At 35.8% G+C, this 23,513-nt stretch overlaps 2 protein-coding genes across 3 annotated transcripts; one reads left to right on the forward strand and one right to left on the reverse strand.

Annotated features, from left to right (window-relative positions):
- Positions 1-51: 51 nt before the first annotated feature.
- Positions 52-14,258, forward strand: LOC134664458 (uncharacterized). The gene is made up of 8 exons (XM_063521118.1): positions 52-190; positions 8,655-8,813; positions 10,135-10,231; positions 10,568-10,697; positions 11,125-11,209; positions 11,558-11,726; positions 11,984-12,163; positions 12,265-14,258. The coding sequence occupies exons 1-8, from the start codon at positions 83-85 to the stop codon at positions 14,241-14,243; spliced, it is 2,907 nt and encodes a 968-aa protein (XP_063377188.1). The 5' UTR covers positions 52-82; the 3' UTR covers positions 14,244-14,258.
- LOC134664461 (uncharacterized) lies at positions 14,253-22,954 on the reverse strand. Of its 2 annotated transcripts, XM_063521123.1 has the most exons (9): positions 22,751-22,954; positions 21,724-21,879; positions 20,921-21,020; positions 20,064-20,196; positions 19,052-19,145; positions 16,713-16,872; positions 15,834-16,346; positions 15,105-15,494; positions 14,253-14,591 (listed from the first exon to the last, which is right to left on the reverse strand). In XM_063521123.1, the coding sequence occupies exons 1-9, from the start codon at positions 22,901-22,903 to the stop codon at positions 14,269-14,271; spliced, it is 2,022 nt and encodes a 673-aa protein (XP_063377193.1). In that variant the 5' UTR covers positions 22,904-22,954; the 3' UTR covers positions 14,253-14,268. The 2 variants fall into 2 exon arrangements, with proteins under 2 accessions (XP_063377193.1, XP_063377194.1); XM_063521124.1 differs by lacking the exon at positions 14,253-14,591 and having other exon boundaries at positions 15,081-15,494; positions 22,751-22,953.
- Between the last annotated feature and the right edge of the window lie 559 nt (positions 22,955-23,513).

Genomic DNA, 23,513 nt, shown 5'->3' on the forward strand with positions numbered 1-23,513 from the left:
TCTTTATATAACGAATCTATTAGGCCATGTTTGACAATTCTTTTGGATAGGTTATTTTTTGCTTTAGGATACTTATTTTATTATGATAAATGTAAAATTGATCGTGTTGTTTATTTGTGTCAGTAATATTGGTGGGTGCTGCTGTGATTACTGCAGGATATGTCCTAGCCACACGCTCTGCATGTATAAGGTGGGTTAATTAGTTGATTAGTGGCGCGGCGGTGTACCCGTAGCGTGCAGGCCAAACCCTGCATTCTATACAAATGGTATGTAACATAACGTCACACGTGCCTATTACATGCAGTCACGTAGGTAACCGCTATGATAATAAAGCTCCGTGTCCGTCTGAAATGTAGCTATTATTGTTAGAGAAAATTCGCTTCATATTGCAATAAAATGTCTAACTTTAGACTTTATTTTCTACGGTTGTTTAATTTTGCAACAGACAGCAGCAACATACTAAGTAAAATTTCTTAAACAAAAACAACACGACATACCTGCTTTTACGAGCTCAATTTATACAGTAGTTTAGTAGAGAACTAATTATGAGTTTAGTAGAGAACTATCTCTACTAAAGTCCCTAATAAATGTAGAAGCTACATTATTACTCGTAGGAATTTATATAAATAACAGATATTTTCAAGTCAAACAATGATTGGCTTATAAAACAAAGGATCTTTTAGTTCTCCGAAAACTGTATAAATATGAAAAGCAAATTCAGAGAAAGCGACGCGAATGAAAACACAGCGACGGAAATGACGGAATAATATCTATAGGCGAAGCTCTCTGTACATTTTTGACGGAAAACAGTCCATATGACCAAATATGACTTACGATTATCTGACACATATCACTGACAATTGTGTCGCTTAACATCAAACTTAGGTAAATCCATTCGACCCTCTCAGCAAATATCTACCCTATTACCTTTTCATAATACCAAAATTGCATGATCTGACATATGGATTTACCCGAGTTTGAAGTTAAGCGACTCAATTATTCTTTCTGCAATATATCCTACCACGCTCGCAGCTTTGAATATTACGCAATACACAATTTCTCGCTATTTAAAAGTTGTGATTGGCTACAATAAAATTCTACATTCTCTTGCCCCGCATTACTTTTATTTAAATGTATTTAACGTTGTGAAACTGTGCGCTGTACATTTGAGTTACTCGTGACACAATACATTTTAATCTCCTGTAAGCATCCTGTAAGACTTCTATACATTGCAAAAACACAACCCCAGTCTTAACTTCAGTTTCCCAAAACGGGAACTTTTTAATCACCTGGCTTTTCAGAAAACTCACGCTGCACAATTGCCAGACTCGTGGTTTTAATTTGTACTGAGGAACCTGCGAAAAAGTACAAAAAGTTTTAATTTCCAAAACCAAACAAAACAACAGCTTTCTTCATTTATTTTTAATCAAGAGATGCAAAATGTGTGTAGCTATAGTAAATTAGAACGACTAAACTTCTGAAGCAATACTAAATTATAAAAAAATATTGTAGTAACTTAGGAAGAGTTAGACCAAGATGAGTCTGCAACGATTTTGATAGCACACGCAGTGCAAGTGTTATTTTAAACGTCACACTTCTATGAAATTATGACGTATATTACGTACTTAGGTACCTACTTAAGGTAAAGGGCCCCTATTTCGGCAGGTTAAGGCTCTTGAGAGTGAGTTGAGAGTTTGTGTTTTTTTTAAAATATTACTAAGCATATCAATACTTTGAAAGCTTTTGAATATGTTATATTAGTTCTTTGTTAATAATTTAATGCATAAACTGTAGGGTTTTAGTTGAAACTTTTTTTTATATGAATTTTTTCGTGAACCTCTTATGTGGCTCCCATTTCGTGATACAAATTTAGGTCAGCTCCTAAATTCGTGAATTCGTGTCCCCTGTTTCGGCATAAAGTTTTCTTAGAGTAATTGGTGATAAATTGATAATTTGCTGATAATCATTTTAAATATTTAACGGTCTTACCTACTTACGAATAATTGTAAGGTCAAATTAAAAATAATAATTTAAAAAAATGTTAAATTGAGAGCTAGCTTAAAGTTCTTTGTACTCGTCGACTTTAATGGTTGAATTAAGACTTAGGTAAACCATATGGGTACTTTAATACTTGATTAAAAGTCAAACTATTTAATTTAAATAAAAAAATAAAATTAAAATAAAAAAAGATAAAAAATAATAAAAAAAAATTATATACAAAAAATAATTTACTATCTTATACGTTAAATATAAACATACACAAAAATAAATCAAATTTCAATAATAAATAAAATTGTGCTAGTAGTTAATATGAGAATATACGTGGAACATACCTTAAAATTTTTAACTCGGGTCACATTCAAACTCGTTTTATGAGAATTCTAGTGAAAAAAACATATACCGAATTTCGCTCATACGAAACTTCATGAAATACATTAATTGTTTTCTAATTTATTTTTTTAATTATCTTTGTTGTTATATTTAAAAACAAGCACTCAAAATGTATCTAGAAAATCCTTGATTCGTTAGTGGCACGAAATAGGAGACACACGAAAGATAAACTGACCGCTATTTCGTGAGTCGATTTATTGCAATTTTTAGTTATTTCTATGCATGTATTCAATCTTTTTTCTTATCAAATCAATTACTAAGGAACCCACAGAAACACTCCCAAAAACTTTTATTCGAATGGGTTTAGCTTTTCCTTCCTAAAAGCTTAACAAGTGAGAGCGCGCACCTTACGCCTAAAAAAAGTGCACGCATACAAGACAGCTGTTCGCGGCCGTCTAACAGTTTCGACCGTCGTATTACTCTTAGTTTAATCACTAAAATATTGGTTATTATTTTATTGAAGAGATTAAATAATACAGATTTTTTTCATATGTATAATTTGAATAAAAGATATTTGAATTCCTTATTATTTGCGCCAGAAAAAAAACTAACGAAATAACGTACTAACACGAACTTGGGGCCGTTTACCTTACGTAGTATGTGCGTAATTGTACATAATCATTAACCCTCTTGTATGTAGATTTGAATTACAAAATCTGTCAGTGTCAAAAGTGACATTTCTTCAACCAAAATCGTCACTTTTGACACTGACATATTAAAATCAGCCTGTAAGTCGATTTGAGTCTTAGAGCATTTAATACCTAACTGATGAAGTCAAATATCAAATACCTATCAAATATCAACATTTATTCAGCAAATAGGCCACAAGGGCACTTTTACACGTCAATATTGAATTTACATAAAAGCAAAAATAATAACATCAACAATTTTATAAAATAAAACTAACAATTCAATCTAACGTATTACAATTACTAAGAGATGTATAGTAACAGCACCAGTCATGGGACATTTAAGAGGAAATTTGGAGTATTTATGATATTTCCCTTATAAATGTAAATGGTCTACCGCTTAGCGTGTTAAAAGATGAAAGTCCTATCCGTCTTTCATGTTTTAGGCGTGTTGTATCAAAGATACTGCAAGGAGTTTCCACATACTTAACAAATTAAAACTATGTTTTTTTTCTACAGTCATGGACACCAAAGCTCCAGTAATGGGCCCCCGGTAATGGACGTGGATCCAGTAATGGGCCCCCTATAATGGACATTGCTCTATCAGTATAAAATATTGAAATGGGGAATAAGTTATGGCAAAAAAATCATCTTTTGGTATAAGCTTTTATTGCTGAATGTATTTTTCTTTCCACAGCCAATTATTATTGTATTAGATCCATCGAGACAATTCTAATGGACCCAAACAAAATTAGTTAGGGTTTATTGCGATAAAGTTCCCATGGCCACCTCCTGTCTCCATCATCAGATCAGGTCCATGTTATCATAATATTGCATTATCATCCGATTTGCATACTTAATTACGTACTTACACAAAATTTCAACTGAATCGGAAATCGAAAAGTGGATCAAATTCAGCTACCATGATTTGACCTACACTAACTAACAGGGCAAGTTAAATAAAAGTTTGGAAAAACGATATTAATTTATTCGAAGTCCGAGAATACCTCCTGGTTGACATATTTCGTAACTACATTTTACTTCTGTAATGTTTAAAAACATGATATTATGGCATGGCAAGCATCATTATGTCAATTGTCCCATCATAGGAGGTATGCAGTTTTACAGCTCCTATAATGGGATTGGGCCAAATACCACTATTTTTTTACATCTGTGGAGTCACAACATAGTGTGTTGTATACCTTATCTCATGATAAATGCAATTAAGGCGTGCTTTTTCCGTAGGAGCTAAGCGAACCAGTTTTTTGAATCCATTAGAAATATAAGAAACAATGTTTTAAAATTGTGAAAAAAATATATCTTATACTTAAGGATCTGGCAGATACGTTTTGGATCTCAAAAACATGATTAGATAAACTTTGCTCGATAGAAAAAAAATCCAAAGTTACGCCTTTTTTTAACAATAAATCCAAACTATATCTACAATACAAACTTTTTTGAATTGTTTTTTACACAAATGTATAGGTAATAAGATAATCTAGACGTTTTGGATCACTTTGTCTCGGTAACATCATTAAAATAATTTCTATGTTTCAATACCTACTAAATCCGCAAGCGCCATCACTCGCGAACGCACTTACGCCCTCTTCAGTCGCGCGGCAGCGCTTGTAGAGGACGGACCTGCGTCAGTGTGTTCCGCGCGGTCACGTGATTTTACCATTTACAAACAATGGGAAACAAAGCATATGAAACGTAAGAAAAAGTCACTAAGTGCTATAAAAACACACTTTCTGATAACAGAAGCATCTAATACTTTACGAGGTGCTTAAAAGCGCCTAGCGTTACTACATCAACAGTTAAAATATTTCAGTATTTTCACTAGGTCAGCAACCAATTTCAATGTAGGTAAATAATATTATATTCCTAGATAATATAATTGTGAGTATGTAAGTATGATATATTTACAGTATTTCACCTTTACTGATATACCTACGTCCGATCTGCAAAATGATTATATTCCTTCGTGCTCTTTGACTCCTTTGAAAATCAGAAATTATTTATTTGGATTGACACAGTATGGGGATGTTACAATATATGTATAGTGTTACGCTTTTAGTATGAGGGTGCCGAAGGCGCCCGGCTTTGGATCGCATGCAACGCGCCACGCCCGTCAAGCGTGCAAATTCATCATCATAATCATAAATTTATATAAATATAAAATGTCAAATTGAAAAAATTACCATAATAGGCATATCGCAATACAATTATTTAAGAACTAAATACATATCACTAATTTTAATATTTGACCACGGTCGACATGAATTAAATATAATTGAGAGTTCATCAAGGTGCCTACAGGCAGTTCATCTTGCGCTTGGTTGTATTAGTCTTGTTCGAGAAACTGAAAACGGTGAAAAATAGAGATAATACTCCTAAAAATACGTGTGATACCTCATTAGATTCGTTATTATATATTCATTAGAGAGGGCTATGGTTATTATTAGGGCTATGCTCGGAGTTTCTCTGCGTCATAGATTTATAAGGCATAGATTCCTAGTCCGTACACCCCCAGTGAAGCCATTTCAAGTGCGACGTCACGTCACACTCGTATCGTCGTATTCGAACGGCCGTCGCAGTACTCAAAGTCAAATCGGTGTGTGTACACCGCCCGTTTAAAAATGAAAAACTACAGGAAAGATGGTTGTTTGTACAGTGAATGGGTGTCACAACACATCATTAATAATAAAAACAAGCTGCCCGATATTACATTTCACGCGTAAGTACCGAGTTTAAGGTGATATTTTTACATAATCGTAAATACAAAAATCCAAATTTTCGTCAGCTGCCATTTCTTCTAAATGTTGCCAGTGTAGTGAATATTTTTTCCTCCAAATGGGACATGACGTCTACATTCTAAAATAAATACGCTCAATTGAATTTCATTGTATAATTGCAGAAAATTATAATTAAGTTAATTATTTAGGTATTTAGTTTTTTTCTTATTTTTATTATGTGTAATGTTCGTTTCAGTTTTCTGACTGATCTGCTGTCTGCGAGATGGAAGGAAAAATTAGACTATGACGCATTATGGAAACCTTGGAAACCGACTAAACACAGTCGAATATGCTCTTTTATATTTAAATTTATTCTTATTATTTTATGCACTTTTATTTTGTTGAATAAAAATAAAATAGTAAAAACTTATCAGCTATTTATTTAAACCTTATTTCACAAAGTACAGAAATGCAATAAATCCCAAAATAAACAAAAAGCTTTTGCTACAAAATCGAATCTACACACTTCCTAATATACACATGTTTTATAATCGAGGTTAGTGGTCCTGAAAGCGACACAACATCTGATGAAAATCAGACTTCGACAGAGTCAGAACACGAAGCATATATAAATATTGAATATTTAGAATCAGATTTTGACGAATAGGCAAATTGTAAGAACCGAATTCTCTGTAAGCAATGTTTCTGACATTATACGAGTATCAACATGAAGCCAATGCCCACTACCCCAACTATACATGACGTACGCACATTATTGCCATACGTAAGCTGTTTGCAGCGACACTATCTCAGGGTTAAATAAACTGTTGTCAGGCTTTAGAAATGTAAATAGCATGTGTGATACCATTTTAGAATCAGTATTAGATAAACTATTTTTAAGAAAGTTGGCCACTCTGTTCTCCATACATTTTTTTTTTTCACCACAAGCGACCAGACTTCTTGAAAATGTTATATATATATATGGGCAGGCCACATTGCGCGCAGAGAAGATGGCCGATGGGGTCGAAAAGTGCTCGAGTGGAGACCACAGACTAGCAAGCGCAGCGTAGGACGTCCACCCACAAGATGGACAGACGACCTTGTTAAGGCCGCCGGAAGGCGCTGGATGCGGGTCGCTTCCAACCGGTACGAATGGAGATCCAAGGGGGAGGCCTATGTTCAGCAGTGGACGTCTTATGGCTGAGATGATGATGATGAGTCAGTTTCAACTTAATTAAAAAAAATTATATAATGTACTTAATAAAATGTAGGTACCATCGGTGCGCGAGTTTTATTTTCTTGTTTCGTTAAAATTGTGTGATCATTAAAGTAGGTATAAAGTCGATAGGTATTGTAAACAATAATTTATTAAGTTAGGCAACAAAAGTATTGGAAATTGTGATAATGAGACCCACCAAAAACATTTTCATGTAAAATGTTGCCAAGACGAAACCATAAGGCTTGCACTGACAAAAAGTTATCAGAAATTTACTTTGAAACTGTTTTTTTTTTGTTTTTAGAGCTTATAAATAAGTACTACTGATCAGTAACAACGTTTTAATTTCACGGCAGCGTTATTGAGTTAAAGGAATCTGTAAAGTAAAATTACTGATTAAGGTTAATAACCTTTATAGAACCCTTAATTGACCGTCTCCTTTAAAATTGTTACTTTCCTTTAGGTACTTTAACTCGAACACGCTGTCATGAAATTAAAACGTTCTTACTGATCAATAATAAGTACACATGTCTACATAAAAATAATAATTCTACATGAAATGATCAGAAATACGTAATGCAAAAAATACATACGTACATATACAATAAAAACTCTAAAACGTGACCATTTCCCGGTCTAGTTAAAATACTGCCATCATAAGATCATTATACTGTGACCCGTCTGCTATGTTTACCGTGCGCGGCTCGCGCTCACAAGCTCGGCGAGCGGGTCGCGGGACGCGCGGGCGGGGCTTCACGGTTTGCCGCGCACCTCACCCCCTCAGATTCGTTGATGAGTCGAATCATATCGCCTTAAAAAAACACATTCTAGTTTTCATCAAGTATTAATTAATTAAAATTTAATAAATTAACTCACCTCTCTTAGCGAAGTTGTTTAGAATTCGTAGTGGTATTTTTTTTCAGTGACACGACAACTTTTGGGTTGACGCCAATTTCTAAAAAGATAACCGAATTTAATAAAAATTGAAACATAAACAGCTCTAGGACTCTTATTTATGTTAAAAATATATCCAGTGTTTATAAACTACTTTTAGATACTTATTTTAGAGGAATTGTGGTTTTTTGTCCCATTACTGGTTCCACGTCCATTATAGGGTCCACTACTATATATGGTCTCTTAATGTCGAATTACATACAAAATACAGATAAAAAAACACACACAAAAAAATCTATAATATTTAGAGGTGTAAATGTCTCTAGGTGTCAGAACTATAAGATTATATAGTTTATCAAGTTATCCTTAGAGATGTATAGGGTCTCCAAGAGTCAATATCCTGTATAATTAATACATTCATTAAGAGAAAAGAAACATACGAGAACAGAATGAGGCGTCTCACTGTAATTAATTAATAAAAATTAAGTTACTAAGTATAATAGCTCGTGTTAGCTTAAACAGACCAGTCTCCACAAACAGCACCCGTTCACGAGTATGACGCGTATCTCAGCCATCGCCTCCCTCAACCTTCATTCGGGAAAGTGGCGGGAAAGTCGCCTTTAAGAGCCCTCTACCAAAAACCTTGCTTAATTGTGGAAACTTTTGTATGGACTGACGTTTATCTGACATGGCTATTTGTACGTTTATACGTATACAGACAAAACTCCAGTTACTAAATGCTCTAAGATTTGAGTACGTATATATATCTACAATTATTTATTTTTACAGAGACCGGGGCCGGGCCCATATTGCAGATCGTACGACGAGACGGCTTCAATAACGAAGGAGGATGTCGAGACGATCGTCAACAAAATCAATCAGAGGAGGAACTTTGTCGCTCTCGGGCTGGCCAGGAACTTACCGAGTGCTGCTAACATGAATCAAATGGTTAGTCTCAGAAAAATATTGGCGAGCGACACGCGTAGCCAATTCTAGCGTTTTCCCGCTTTGAAGAGGAAAGCGACTAGAAACAGAGCGCCTGCCGAACAGATTCCCGGCACTCTGTGTTAATTTAATATGTATTGTTCTGTTGCATGTCTACGAAATGCATTAAAAATTCAATTCCTCAGTGACCGGTGTTGAGTAGGTATTATTTTTAATTTTCTCTGCTTTGAAACTTCCGGCTACCGGAAGGTGAATCGAGTAAATATTTACATACTTATCACCCGGAAGCACTCCGATTGAGTTATCTGCTAAATAATTCACTTAGTTAATTCAAGTATAAGTAAAACCACTTCAAAATAAAGAAACCATAACGGACGCGAGCTATATTAGTCTGTATCTTTAGGTATTTAAATAAAAGTACCTAAACAAACAATTTATACATCTTCGGGTAGTCAAAAATCAAAATACAGACAAAACACAAAACCGCCTCAACCGCCTGGATCCGTCACTGAACGACTTGACTTTAACCTAACCTTTTAATGTAATGTTTTCATCTACCCTCAACTGGCATAAGGAGTCTTTTGAGGGTAGAATTTGTTTACTTTTATTTAAATACCTAAAGATACAGAGTATAGACGGGCCTACACAATCTATAAACAGGCCGTAACATAAATTGTCTCATACTCCATTGAATTATGAGTAAGATTTATTTACAACCCATTACAACACATTACGCATTCACGTTTCTGTTTCTCATTTACATGACCAAGGACCCGAAACATGGAACCTAAATTTAAATTACATCATATAAGTACATCGTTATATATCCCCGTGAGTAATCTACGAAACTCATTCAATTGTTCACCGTATTCGCCCGCAGCAAATTTCAAATTCAAACTGGAGCCTATTGCATAATAAAATACAAGCTAATTCTATTAATGATAAATGTAGCATGTAGTCGTAAAATATCTCATAGTATAAGCTTATATTTTATTATGCAATAGCCAATAGGCCCTGGTTTTCCAAATTCACTTACGGTAGTGTCCGTGTTGCGACAGAACGGTTAAGGCCCCGTGGATTCAGGTTCTTCTTTCACTTAATTAATTAATTTATTAGACTTATATCGACCGGTATACGAACCATGATTACCTTGTATTGTTTATAAGTATGTACTTAAGTAAGTTGTTGTGTACATATGTCGATGTAAGTCTAGTGAAACTAACCTGAATCAAAACAATTAATTGATTGTAAGTTTTCGATGAGTTTGATCAATTCATTTTTAGAAGCAATATATTTAATCAATAATGTTTTTTCCTAATTACAGCGTTGGTCTGAAGAGCTGGCCGTATTTGCCCAACGATGGGCAGACCAGTGCGATCCCGCCGTCCGCCCCGATAGGAAGGACCTCTGTCGCGATTTGGGTAAAGAATAATGTACCTATATCTTCTATTAATTAATTATATAATATCTAGTCACTATAGTCAGTCTTATAAACTTGTGCTTTTTCTAGAAAAGTTAAATTTACTTCAGTGTGTCAAAGTTATGCATAATAGTTTACACTTAAAAAAACAGTATTCGATATCGATGACTGCACAGTGCACAACAATCGTCGTGACCCTCATACAATAGAGAAATATATTTTTCTACGCACATACAGTTATACAAATAAATAATATTGATTTTTAGTTTAGAAAGTAGGTTAAATGACAAACTATACCTACCTATTTTGAAATATAAGAAAAATACTGCTGTTTCAGTGGACACAAAAGTCGGGCAGAGCATAGCTACTGTGATGGGTCTGTCGCCTGGATTAAGCGTTAAAAGTTTCGTGGAAATGTGGTACATGCAAGCTTTAGACTACAATGGAAGTGTCACTTATTACAACCAGTAAGTAACTGTATGTTTATTACAATTATTTATTTATTATTTATAACTTTAAAAAAAACTCGCATTCTGACGATTTTTTACGTAAATTTTGTGAGTTAAGTATATGTAAGTAACTTTTAGGTAGTAAATTAAATAACTAGAATTTGCTAAATACCTGTATTACATCTAGAAGTAATGTATGATAACTAGTAGTTGCCTCACATGGCATTTATTGTTTGGCTTGAGTAATTTATAGATACCCCTTTCAAAATTTTTATAATTATTGCAGTCATTCCCTGCCACATTTTAATAGTTCTAAAAGTCTTTATTGATAGAAACAAAGAAATAGTTCTTGTCTACGCGGCAACAATGTCCTGAAGTTTTCAGAATTCAATAATAACACTGTTTGCTTGATAGTGGTTGACCAATCAAAGAAAACCTTTTGCAGATCAGAGGGCCGTAAAACTGATGATTTCACACAATTAATCTGGGCAGAAACAACGCTAGTTGGCTGCGGGAAAGCAAGATTTAGCGTGAGTATCGCAACATTGTCCCGGGTATGTCCTTAAACTACGTCACAGAATAAATAATAGTAACTAGCTACTACGTCCAAGACCACCGGTGGACGGGCAGCAGCGTCCCTCAAATTCGGTGTACTCGACTGCGATCGCCAACCATTCACTTACATTAACCACAGGCATTCACCCCCCAAAAGGGGGAGGCCTATGTTCAGCAGTGGACGTCTTATGGCTGAGATGATGATGATGATGATCGCAATATTGAATGATGATGATGACGCAGTATTCGACTTTTTGCAGTTGTTTTCCAGGTTAATATTTTATAATTCATTGGACAATAAATTAAGATAATAATCCTTCCAGATAGACGACAAAGGCACGATGATAGACAGATTCGTTTGTAACTTTGCTCCCAAAGGAAACGTTCGAGGCAAACCAGTGTACACTATTGGATACCCGGCGACGCAATGCAAAGAAAACTCTCATAAAGATGAAAGATTTACAGGCCTTTGTAAATCTGTTACAGAAAAACGTAAAATTTTCAGATATTTACTTAACTTTTTGAACGTATAGCGCCAGACACATATGCAGTGGTTAAAACGCAATTCCTCTATAACAAAAAAAGATATTCTATCAGCAAAAGTTCTTGATGTTGAATTATGTCTTAGCACTCACGGCGTTCATCATATGTTCATCGGAGTTTTTGACGCTCAAAAAGTTAAATCATTACGTGCTTAGTAAGCTTTAGAGTAAGATTGTGATGATAACTACTCATTTGTGTTATTTTAGCTCAGAAAACAATAGCAACAACCGAAAACAGTCTGTTGAGAATCATTAACTTGTCGAAAAATCCAGTGAAGTTGGATATGGACCCTCTTCGACTCGACTACAAAAACCGAGAGATGAAACAAGATAGATTGAATTTTATGAGACACCAGAATTTGAGACATATCCCAAATAGCACGCGCGGTAAGGAGAATTAGAGAAAAATGTCTCATGGCAAATTTTTCTATACGACTTTCGCTATAGGTACTATATAATGAAACAAAATGATTTTGTTACGATTTCAGGACTCGTACACCACATAACACCAGTGAGGCAACAAAGTATACAGGAATTGCCAAATATTGCTCCATTGCATAATGTTATAAATCGCCAAAACCTCTTAGGACATACTCCGAACATTTACGGTGGTTTTTACAGAACAAGATCTCCAATAGAACATTACAGAAGGAATGACTACATGAGAGACACGGTTAACCCTAATTATTATGATGTAAACCTGGAACCATTAACTTATGATGGGCAATGTACTCGTACGTCAGGAACTGTTCATAATTATAATGCTTGCCACTCTGTTAGTGAAATAGGACATCCTCAATGTAGTCGAAAAGGCAAAGAAAGAAATGACTATATACTAACATCTCCACCTTCCTGCAAGAAAAAAGACCATGCATCTATAAATGCATGTGACTCGCAAAAACTTACTTGCATGCCGAATCCAGCCACAACTGTAAACAATTGCAATTACAAATGTCATTGTCCTAACATTGAGAATCCGGGATTGGATAATCGTCGCCGAATCCCAGGCGAATATGTGTACTACGATCACCTTCCCAGCTTAGCCCTTCGAGGTGGGGTAGAATTCGACGGTAGGCACCCTACAAAGCATCATACGGATTCAATTACCTCAATCCCTAAAGAGCAAAGTACTGGCAACTACAAAGGAGATTATTATGACATAAATATACCTAAGCAAATAACTAATACACCAAGATCGTTGCGAAAGAATTATCGTAACCACCATCCCTATTTCCTAAGTCCTAGAGGAAGGTCGAAAAGACTAGTGGAAACACAATTTTCAGATCTTCGGAAAGTTGATGAATCGCTTAAACGATTAAAACGAAATCCAAGATATACGACATTGCGAAACAATATAAAAAGTAAATTTAGAACATATGGAAACATTGAAATTATTTCAGAACCCATAACGATACCAGGAAAAGATTTCAATGAACATCGTCATGAAAGCGCAGACAGGTCTTTGTCGTTTGACGAGTTAATGAATTTTAGAAAAAATCGCGGTGGGGAAATTGACTATAACATAAGAAGAAAAAACAAAAACGACAAAAAAACTGTTAAACCAAAAACCACTAAACCCAAAACCACTAAACCTACGACCACTAAACCCAAAACCACTAAACCTACAACCACTAAACCAACAACCACTAAACCTAAAACTACTAAACAAAAACTCGCTATTAGAAAAGACGAAAAAGCCAGCGAATCATCAAAAGCGCCAGAGACAACTACGTCTTCTACTATACAAATGACTATAATCGGTAGCTTTTCTCCGCAGAGCGCTTGTACACGTAGAATTACATGTACATGGACGATGCCAAAAATGACTGATGCGAATGGCAAAGTTATTGATGGTGGTGGTGGAGGAGGTGGCGGAGGTGGCGGTGGCGGAGGTGGCTGGAATGGTGGGGGTGGCGGAGGTTTTCCAAACGGGAGGACGCCGTGGGGACACGTTGAAAACTGTACCCGAAGATATACTTGTAGTCGCATATTCTACAATAGAAACGTACAAGCAAGCGATACTGCCGCCGGGGAAACGACTCTTCCAGATGAAGATTATTGTGAGCGACGAGCACTCGACGTGAGACGAAAAGATTTGGATGAGACCGGAACTGTACATCGTTATAAACATTCCAATGAACCATCTCTAGTTACGCCTTCGATGAAAAATGAATGCGCTGGGAAAGCTTATGTCGATTGCTTATGCAACGATCAAAAACCAAGAAAAAAAAGAAGTCGCGCTTGCAAACACAAGGAAGAGAAAGAAGTTCCAGAATGTAAATCAAAGAAAAAGGAGATCCCTAAAAATTTATTGGTGTTAGCTTTTAGTAAAATCTTACAATCGTGGGAAAATAATCGTAATAAGCATAGAAAAACTCGTAGTGAGTGCCATTGTAATGCAAGTGTACCGACACGTATGTATATCAGTCACATGTTTATATTCTTTATTTTTATCACACTAAATTAAACAAATTAATAATAACTGAGATTTTTTATTTGTCTCTGATAACATAACATATACAATTTACGACAGGCAATACAAGCATTGATACTAAAGGAATCAATGTCAAACATTTACTTCGGGGAAAAATTTTATTGTATTCTAATACAAATCTTTCTACTTCACTGTTATGTTTTACTGATGACTGTTTGCTATGAAATGAAATATGTTTCCCATTAGGGCGCCCATAAAATCTCGACATCATACTTATATCGTAGTCTAACCCAAAAGATTTATGTTTTTTAATATTTTTGTTCCTTCGTTTTTTCCTTTTAGATAAATTTGTTTCTTTTCTTATAGACATATCATTCAAACCTAAAAATATAATAGATTTCATTAATACTTCTTTAGGTGTAACTCTCTACCTATTGCATAGGTTGCCTTAGCGTATAGTCCGTCTCAGCTAACTCTGCTTCTATTTCCACAGAACAAAGTGTATATGTGCTATTTTTAGAATGGCATTATATTTTTAAATAAATTTAATATACATGATGATATTCCACATTTTGTCATTGCAAATGCCATACAGAATTAGCTTGGGCGACATATAGTTTGCACCGTTTCGCCTTAAGTACCTACACGATGTTCGAGAGATGGGTGCAAGTTATAAATCGTCGACAATATATTCCGTATATATTCATATCACAAACATATTATTGTAACAGTAGGGTCACTTACACATAATAACACGTAATATATATTTAATCTCCTTTTAAGTAAAGAATAATATAAAATTAAAGAATAAAAGATGAGTCTTGAATAGGTACTATATGTATGCTAAAGTCATGTAAAAACTATGTAGTAATTTACTTATAATTTATTATTTACTTTCAGATTTTTCAGCAATGTCTTTTAGGAAATTCCTCATATTGCTGTAACCACTAGTTTGTAGCCTCATGTCATCAGGTGAAAGAGCTCTCATTTTTGTTGTAGTTTCTATGATTGGTTCCGTTTCAAGTATTTCTTCTATAAAATCTCGGGTAGGTCTGCTTTTTCTTATTTCTTCAATTTCCATTACAACATCTGGCTCCGAAGATTTATAAGTAATTTCGTAATCAGTTTCCCTAAATATTTTGGTTGTTTCTTCTTCATCGTATTCAGGAAAAAAATAATGTCCAGTAAAGTCATAACTTGATTTAACTGCAGAAACTGCTTGTACTTTAATGGGATTGACAAATGGTCCCAATATTTCTTGTGTTACTTGGTCATTTATTCCATCTGCAACAACAAATAAATTTCAAGTACTTAAAAACAGAGGATTCTTAATAAGTACGTAATTATATCTAATCTGCAAAACGTAATTCAAGACCAAAAAAAGTAAGAAATGTTGCCACTTTTTTACTAGCGCGTCTTGTATTTATGTACAAATAAATAAATAAAAGTACTTTTTTAAATAGTAGGAGTAAAATTACTAATGAATATATTATCTTAGCGTGATTATTTATCAAAAGGAATTTACAATTTTAGAAACAAATTATTGCAATGGCAACATTGTCTCACTTTTTTTGGTCTTGAATTACGTTTTGCAGTATAGAAAATAAGTAAATATTTTATAACCTGTGTGCCTGAACATAACTGCTTCAACCAGATTAACAAGTAATGTTGAATTAACATAATCTGTGCTGATCGTTTCGGGTTTCGTTGGTGATGTCGCCTTTTTGTAAATATTATTTACGAAGTCAGCCACTTTTTCATCTTTAAGAATATTTCCAGACGAAGTAGGTACAGTAGTTGCAAGAATAGCTTTCAAAGCTGGGTCATCACTTAGTTTATTTTTTACAATTTTAACAATTTCATCAACTGCTAATTCGTTTTTACATTTAGATACCCCTGGAGTAGTACTGCTCGAAAAATGTTCTTTTGTTAATTCAAACAAATGTGAAAAATAATCAAAAGTCATATTGTCGTCCCCGTACATATTTGGGTCATCTGTAGTAAAATTTGTTGTTTGATTATTTATTACAGCGGTTTCGTCTACACTAATAATATCTGTTGTGAATTCAGCTTCGTCAGATTCAGAATCATCTATATCTGCATTATCGTTTCCATGTAAATTAATTGGCTGAGAATCTGAAATCAAGTTAAAATTATTTCTTTTTTTTTTGTAGCCATAACAATAATGCTAGTGCAATAAAAGCCAACGCGGGACAGCTTCTAGCGAACTGTTGAGGATTGGCGACCCCACGTATATGTTTAAGTCCAATGACACCTCTCTACTCTCAGCCCTCACACCGGTGTTACCCTTGAGCCATCGTAGTCAAATGGGTCTCTACGTATTGGCCTCCCAAATATCCGGAACACCGTTACACATCAAACATACAAAATAAACTTGTACGCTCAATGTTAATATCTGTCTTCTACACTATATCCACATAAACTTATATCCACAGATATAATTATCTTCTTCAGAAAAAAATATCAATATAATCCACTTACTACATAATGCCTTATAAGTGTCACTGGTACCATAGTCACATTTGCCAGGTTGCCCAGCTGAATAAACTGGTTGATTTAATTGGTTCCCTAATGGAGCGAAATTGCATACTAATCTGTATACCACTCGATTTTTTTTCTCCTCTGAATCTTTGAAATACTCCTGCAAATAAAGATTATAATAACTGCTTATTATAAAATAAGACCATAGTGATCTGTCAATAAGTGATTATAGTCGCACCAATAAAAGTCTGCAGCGGATTTGATAGCCCACGCAGTGGAAGTGTTATTTACACGTCATAATTTCATAGAAGTTTGACGTTTAAAATGACACTTGCACTGCGTGGGCTATCAAAATTGCTGCAGACTTTTTACGGTCTAACTATACCTATTCCAATTAAAAAAAGAATAATGGCCTCTACTAAGAAAATAAGTGAAGAATAATATACCACATCGAATATTGTGACTACATACTTTGAAAAAATCTCGTATCTCACACTGATACTCAAAGTTGAAAGGCAGTAACTCTGTTTGCATCCTATACTAAGCACATTTTTATTTTGACTAACAGAACAAGATACGATTTTTTTTTCAAAGTAGTGCCCATATACAATTTCATCCCATCACCCTGATCGACCCATGCCATGATATGGGTTAATAATTGCTTCTTTTAGGCTGTTTTACGTCAATCATAGACTAATCTGCCACCATGACGAGGATGATATTCGGGTTAAAGATATTTATTATTCTCAAAAGAAATTAACATTTCACTTAATGAGACTTAAAAACTATTTACATACATGCCATGCAATTGCGCCCGTGAGCATTGAATTTATACTTAAATTATTTACATTATTTACAAATATCACGATAACAAAATTCACACAGACAATATAGTGGGTAATTATTGCACTTGTAATAAATAGAGGGACGGGTAGAATACAATATGCGCACGCACAGTGCACTTCGCGCTCGACTATTGCTAAGCGCCAGGGCCGGATTCAGGTGACGGGAATATTAGTGATAACATGGACCTTTAACTTGTTTTTAAAAATGTTAAATGATTCAACCTCTTTAATATTTTTTGGCAAACTGTTATATAACCGTGCTCCTTCAAATGTAATATTTTTATTACCATAGGCTTTAGTCCGGGGAAAGGGTACGGACAAATTATCCGCACTGCGAAGGATCCTTCGGCCTTTTTGTCTGTTAGTAACAAAAGCTGTTTGGCAGTGGATTTGTTTTTTTATGATCTTCCTGATTAAAATACATGTATTAAAATAGTATAACTGATTAAGGCTCATAATTTTAGTTTCCGCATATATGTTTTTAGTAGGAGTAAGGAAGTCATAGTGGAACAAAACTTTAATTAATTTATTTTGTGTAATTTTAATATCCTTTAAGTTAGTTTTAGCGGAACTACCCCATATTTCTATGAGGTAGTCCAAGTGTGATTTTACTAAGGAATTATAGATGTTGTAACGGACTTTGCTCGGGAGACATCTAACTATGCCACGTAGGGATCCTAATAAAGATGACAGTTTTGATTTTAGTTTATTGATGTGTGGTTTCCATGTCAAGCCACTATCCAATATCAGACCTAGATATTTCTCCTCGTAGGATTGTTTTAAATTTACATTATCAATACGTAGAGGTGTATGTTGTTCTATTTTTTTGTTTTTAGGTTTAAAAATTATATATGAAGTCTTAGAAGTATTTATGGTCAACAGGTTGCATTGAAACCATCTGTGTAGATTACCAAGATCTTTTTGTGCTGTTTCAATAATGTTTTGAATCGAATGTCCAAAGTAAAAAATGCAGGTGTCATCAGCATATAAAGAAATTTCACCATGTAGGGTTAGTTCGCTAATAGAGTTTACGTAGATCAAAAATAGGAGAGGTCCGAGTATGGAACCATGTGGTACTCCATAATTTAGAGGTTGTGGTGTACTCTGACTTTTGTTAATTTTGACTATTTGAAAGCGGTTGGTTAAATAAGAATCGAAAATTTTATACGCCTTACCGGTTATTCCTATGTTGGCGAGCTTGCTTAAAAGGATAGTGTGACTAACATTATTGATGATGTGATCCTGTTATTTCTCATTAGGGATTATTATTATAGGAATCGCAGAAAAAACTCCATTTGTCGCGATCTGGAGCAGTTAATTCCAACTCTTCCCAACCGAGGCCAGTTAAAATAGCCTCTTTCTCAACAAATCGCCGCGATGTAGTACTTGGCCGCCTCGACCGTCTACTGTCAGTCGATTGCCATCAGAGACCCAGACAAGCTGGGGCTTACGTGCTTGGGCAGGATTAGTTACCGAGACACAATAATATCTTACTTTGAATTTCACTCCTCCACACCCCACTTGGTATGAAGCTGCCCATACTAGTTGCGTGAATTGATTGTAACTGTAGGGCCCTGATTCACTTGATCTGGAAAAATACAGTAGTAAGATGGGCGTGTCGGACCGCTACCTCTCACTCATAATCGCATACTTAAGACGAAATCAGGAGCTGAATTTTAAATATTTTAGGTAAATATACCCCTCTCGCTAACGGAAGCGGCTCCTAAAACTAGTGCGATAAGAACAAGGCGAAAATCCCGCGTAAAAGTCTCAAAAATCGAGGTTTCGTACTCGACTGTTTCCTCCTCCAAAACTTAACCAATCCTAACCAAACTTGGAAATCTAAATGATTATGAAATTATCTGTGTCGGACCGTTTTGCTTTTTTTGGCTAATTTATATCAGTTTTGAATACTGCGCCTCTCATTGCGGCATAGTCAATTAGGCCATTTTGGCTATTTTTGAAGGACTCTGGCGCCTAAAAAAGCAAAAATATCAAAAAAAGCAAAACGGTCCGACACAGATATTGGCAATATGAATCTGTGTTGAAAAAATCATTGCTCTAGCATCAAAACCCACGGAGGAAACCGTCGAGTACGTTTGTATGGAGAAATGACCACTCCTGTTGGCTCTTAATAGACGTACGGTGAACCGCTTCCACTCGATCGAACAGTCCTCGGTCCGTAGGTACACTCGGTACTGAGTCTATTAGTGCTTTAAGCCACTAAAGGATTTCTCATTTTACTTTAAGCGGTACTAGTCCATATTAGGCAACGGCGTGCACTTAAGTACATAACAAGCGAATGGCCGTAGGAAAATACTCTCGTAAAAATTATATACCTACATTTAACAAATTGCTTTCCACGATTATCTTTAAAAGTAAATCCCTTAAATATGTAACCGAGAACATTAATACTAGGAATTATATAATTATTTATAAAATTATAATTTGGATTCCATTTCATTTTTATGGCGCCTACGGGTTTTCTGTAATTCAATGTACCTACGGGCGATATCTGGATAGCAAGCTTGCGTTCACGTTTAACAGTTGTAAGTACCACACGTCGACAAGCGCCGTCGGTGTCAACCCTGGTGCTTCACCGTACACTGTGGCGATGTTTTGTCCGACTCGCATGCCCTCTATGAAATAGAAAAATCAATCATATTTATAAATACCAAAATGTAGTGCAGTGTCAGCGCCAATAGTGTCATTTATCAAGACTGCTATTCTTAAAACACTAGTTCACGAATTAATTTATTTACCTAAGTATATTGTGTACGAAGGAATATACGAGTAGGTATGTTGTGAAGAGAATACACGGAGTTATAAAAATTGTTACGGCTCTCAAAGATCTATTTCAATCAAACTGTAGGTACTAGAAAAAAAACCGGCCAAGTGTGAGTCGGACTCGCCCACCGAGGGTTCCGTACTTTTTAGTGTTTGTTGTTATAGCGGCAACAGAAATACGACATCATCTGTGAAAATTTCAACTGTCTAGCTATCACGGTTCGTGAGATACAGCCTGGTGACAGACGGACGGACGGACAGCTGAGTCTTAGTAATAGGGTAATGTTTTACCCTTTGGGTACGGAACCCTAAAACATATAATCAGCTTCCATGTAAATGATTCTCATATTGCTTTCCAAGGACACACTTTATTCACTGGTTACTCAAAAGCTTTAAATCATGAAAATCCTGCTCCAAGACTACAAAATACTGTCGTGTCGTATTGGTGTGTAAGTTTGGCATTTCATATGGGTGTTTCTTCCTCGCTACGCTCCATTACCTCGCTCTGCTCGGTCCATGCTCACTATTGAGTACTTAAAACTCGATAAAGCCTCAAGAACACGTAATTGTAGCTACCTATGTCACGACAGTCATCTTCCACTTCTCCAGTGTCTTTATTAGACACGCATTGGTCAGCCCAGCGCTGGGCGGATTCGGCCAGCTCTTCATTCCACTCCTACAACGAGAAAATATCCATAAAATGATGTATAAAATAACACTTGCACTGCGTGTGATATCAAAATCGTTGCAGACTTCTCTTGGTCTAACTCTACCGTTTTGACGTAGAGTCGGACCAAGAAAAGTCTGCAGCGGATTTGATAGCCCACGCAATGCAAGTGTAATTTATGCGTCATAATTTCATAGAAGTTTGACGTTTAAAATAACACGTGCACTGCGTGGGCTATCAAATCCGCTGCAGACTTTTCATGGACTGACTTTAGCACTTAGGACTTTCATAGGCAGACATAAAAAGTGAGAAAATTACAAGAACAAACAATAACAGCGCTTTCTCTGCTACTCATACTTAAAGATTCATAAGGCCATCTCGTTTGGTCAACGGTCCATCCCCCCTTGTCAACTCTTTATTATTGTTCCTCTGAGGCGCACCTCGATAGCAAACCGAATAGAAAATTGCAGCTTTTTACGCATAATGATGCAAACCGTCACAGTTGTGACAAGGGTTTAGATTTTTACTTCTAACGATGAAGGGACATAGGAATTCCCATCTTGAGCATCAAAGCTTTATATTTTCGATATCGTTCCGCCTCTTGATGGCTCCATAGATAAAATAGCAAACAAATTCTCCGCTAGGTCGACACTCGCACCTCGCACTAGTCGCACCCCAGAGACGCACCAAATTAACCCTTTGCAAAGATTACCATTTTAAACATATCCTCGGCGGCGGGCAATGACCGGATATCGCCTGATGCCACTTTATCGCGTCGCGCATTTATCTTGTCGAGGATTAACTGTTTGTCCTTGTCGCTTTTTACTGTCAGCTCGTAGTCGAGGCAGCGAGCGGCTGGACCTGGAGTCTGAAATGTAATGTTCCAAATAATTAAGAAAGAAAGCCTGCTGGATATATTTATACCTCCCCTAGGGTTCTCCACGACGCGCGATATCCTCATTAAAAGTTTCCCTGCGATCTTGAACAGATCATCGGAGCCTCATTGGAAGTTTTTTCATTCTGCGATTTCCGGTTCGCAATAGGTACTTATAATAATTAGCTTTACGAGTATTTAAAACCATAATGCCGAGTAATGTTTTTTTAAAAGCTCCGTAAAAAGGAGCTGGAGCTAATGCAGTAAACACAAGAAAATATTAGTTGGTTGATGGTTTAAATATACCTATAGTTTTGTTTCCTTATAACTTCGAGATTGTTAGTAGCCTTTTTTAATTTCCCGGTAACAGTGTTTGATACTTAAGTACCTAGTGAAAGTGTAATCTTGATTCGGCGCATCGTACCGATGTAATAAGCCCTTATTACTCTAACTGTACCCACGCTACTATGATTTAAAGTTGCAAAGGTTAAAGCAAAAGTTGTCTAAGAAACCCCTTTCATGCTGATTACGTATTCATTTGTCAATTTGAATTCGGTGAGCTGAGTAGCGATAAAATCGCAAATTCAAATGCATGCTGGATGTGCGCAGCTTTAAATTGAAGTTTCTGAGTATTTTTCTGTTAGGTGGGTAGCCACTTTAACCCTTCCATCAATGATGCGATATCGGGTCAGCAAATAAAATCTAAATTCAATTCTAAATTTAACACCTCATGATCGTTTTTTGACTAGCAAGGTCCCAGCGAGTTACGAGCCACCCGACACATTAAAGTCATGTTATAAGTTCGCGATAGGTAAACTTTTACAGGACATCATACAAAGTCCATGGTATTATTCTTATCTCTTACCTGAAATTTACACAAGGTATGTTGGTTATTCAAACACAAATTTGAATTGCAATATTTATTAACACAAACTGAATAGAACACGCCTGAAAACAAAACGTAAAAAAATATGTGAGTCAACATTCGGCTATGAAATAACGAATAAAATATAATCATAACAAATTAAAAACTGTATTGTATACAATGAAGTTAATAAGGTCTAGGTGGCTGTGAGATTCGACATACTCGTAGCAACTTGGCGCTCTTGGCAGTGACAATGCCAATATACCTACGCCGCAAAAAATAGAGACTCTCAAGTAAAACCTGGCGTATGAAATTACAAAGTCCATTGACCTAAATTACATAATTATTATAATTACCCAAAAACTGTAAAATTATCCTAAAAGCGCGAATCAGCATTTTAGATATTAGGAACGCCATCCGATGTGCCATTTGAGACGATAAGAGAGGAAGGGAAACATGGAATGAATGGCTCTTAAAGTTATGTTTATTTATGTAGTGAAACCTTATCTTCTTCTTTCCAATTCCTGCTACCCCCTGCTGCTGGGGTGTAGGGCTCGTATCTTTTTCTTCCACTGACCTCGGCCCTGGGCAGCTTGGGTAGCCTTCTCCCACCCCATCCCAAATACACCCAGCTCTTGCTCCATAGAACGGCGCCAAGTAGATTTAGGGCGACCATGTTTCCGTTTGCCGGGCATCTTCCAGGTCAGGGCCACTATGGATAGGTGGATGTCAGGTTTCCTTAAGGATATGCCCAATACAATGC

This window comes from Cydia fagiglandana, chromosome 5, assembly GCF_963556715.1.
Source record: "Cydia fagiglandana chromosome 5, ilCydFagi1.1, whole genome shotgun sequence".
In the NCBI taxonomy this organism is placed as follows: domain Eukaryota; kingdom Metazoa; phylum Arthropoda; class Insecta; order Lepidoptera; family Tortricidae; genus Cydia; species Cydia fagiglandana.

Excerpts from the sequence above, each read along its gene's own strand:
- LOC134664461 (XM_063521123.1), bottom strand. The coding sequence starts at position 22,903 with ATGATTATATTTTATTCGTTATTTCATAGCCGAATGTTGACTCACATA. Across the intron at positions 15,495-15,833 it reads AGTTATGTTCAGGCACACAG|ATGGAATAAATGACCAAGTA; the intron begins GTTATAAAATAT and ends TTGTTGTTGCAG. Across the intron at positions 14,592-15,104 it reads CATTGCTGAAAAATCTGAAA|GTTTGAATGATATGTCTATA; the intron begins GTAAATAATAAA and ends TTATATTTTTAG.
- LOC134664458 (XM_063521118.1), top strand. The coding sequence starts at position 83 with ATGATAAATGTAAAATTGATCGTGTTGTTTATTTGTGTCAGTAATATT. Across the intron at positions 10,698-11,124 it reads AGTGTCACTTATTACAACCA|ATCAGAGGGCCGTAAAACTG; the intron begins GTAAGTAACTGT and ends AACCTTTTGCAG. Across the intron at positions 11,210-11,557 it reads GCGGGAAAGCAAGATTTAGC|ATAGACGACAAAGGCACGAT; the intron begins GTGAGTATCGCA and ends TAATCCTTCCAG.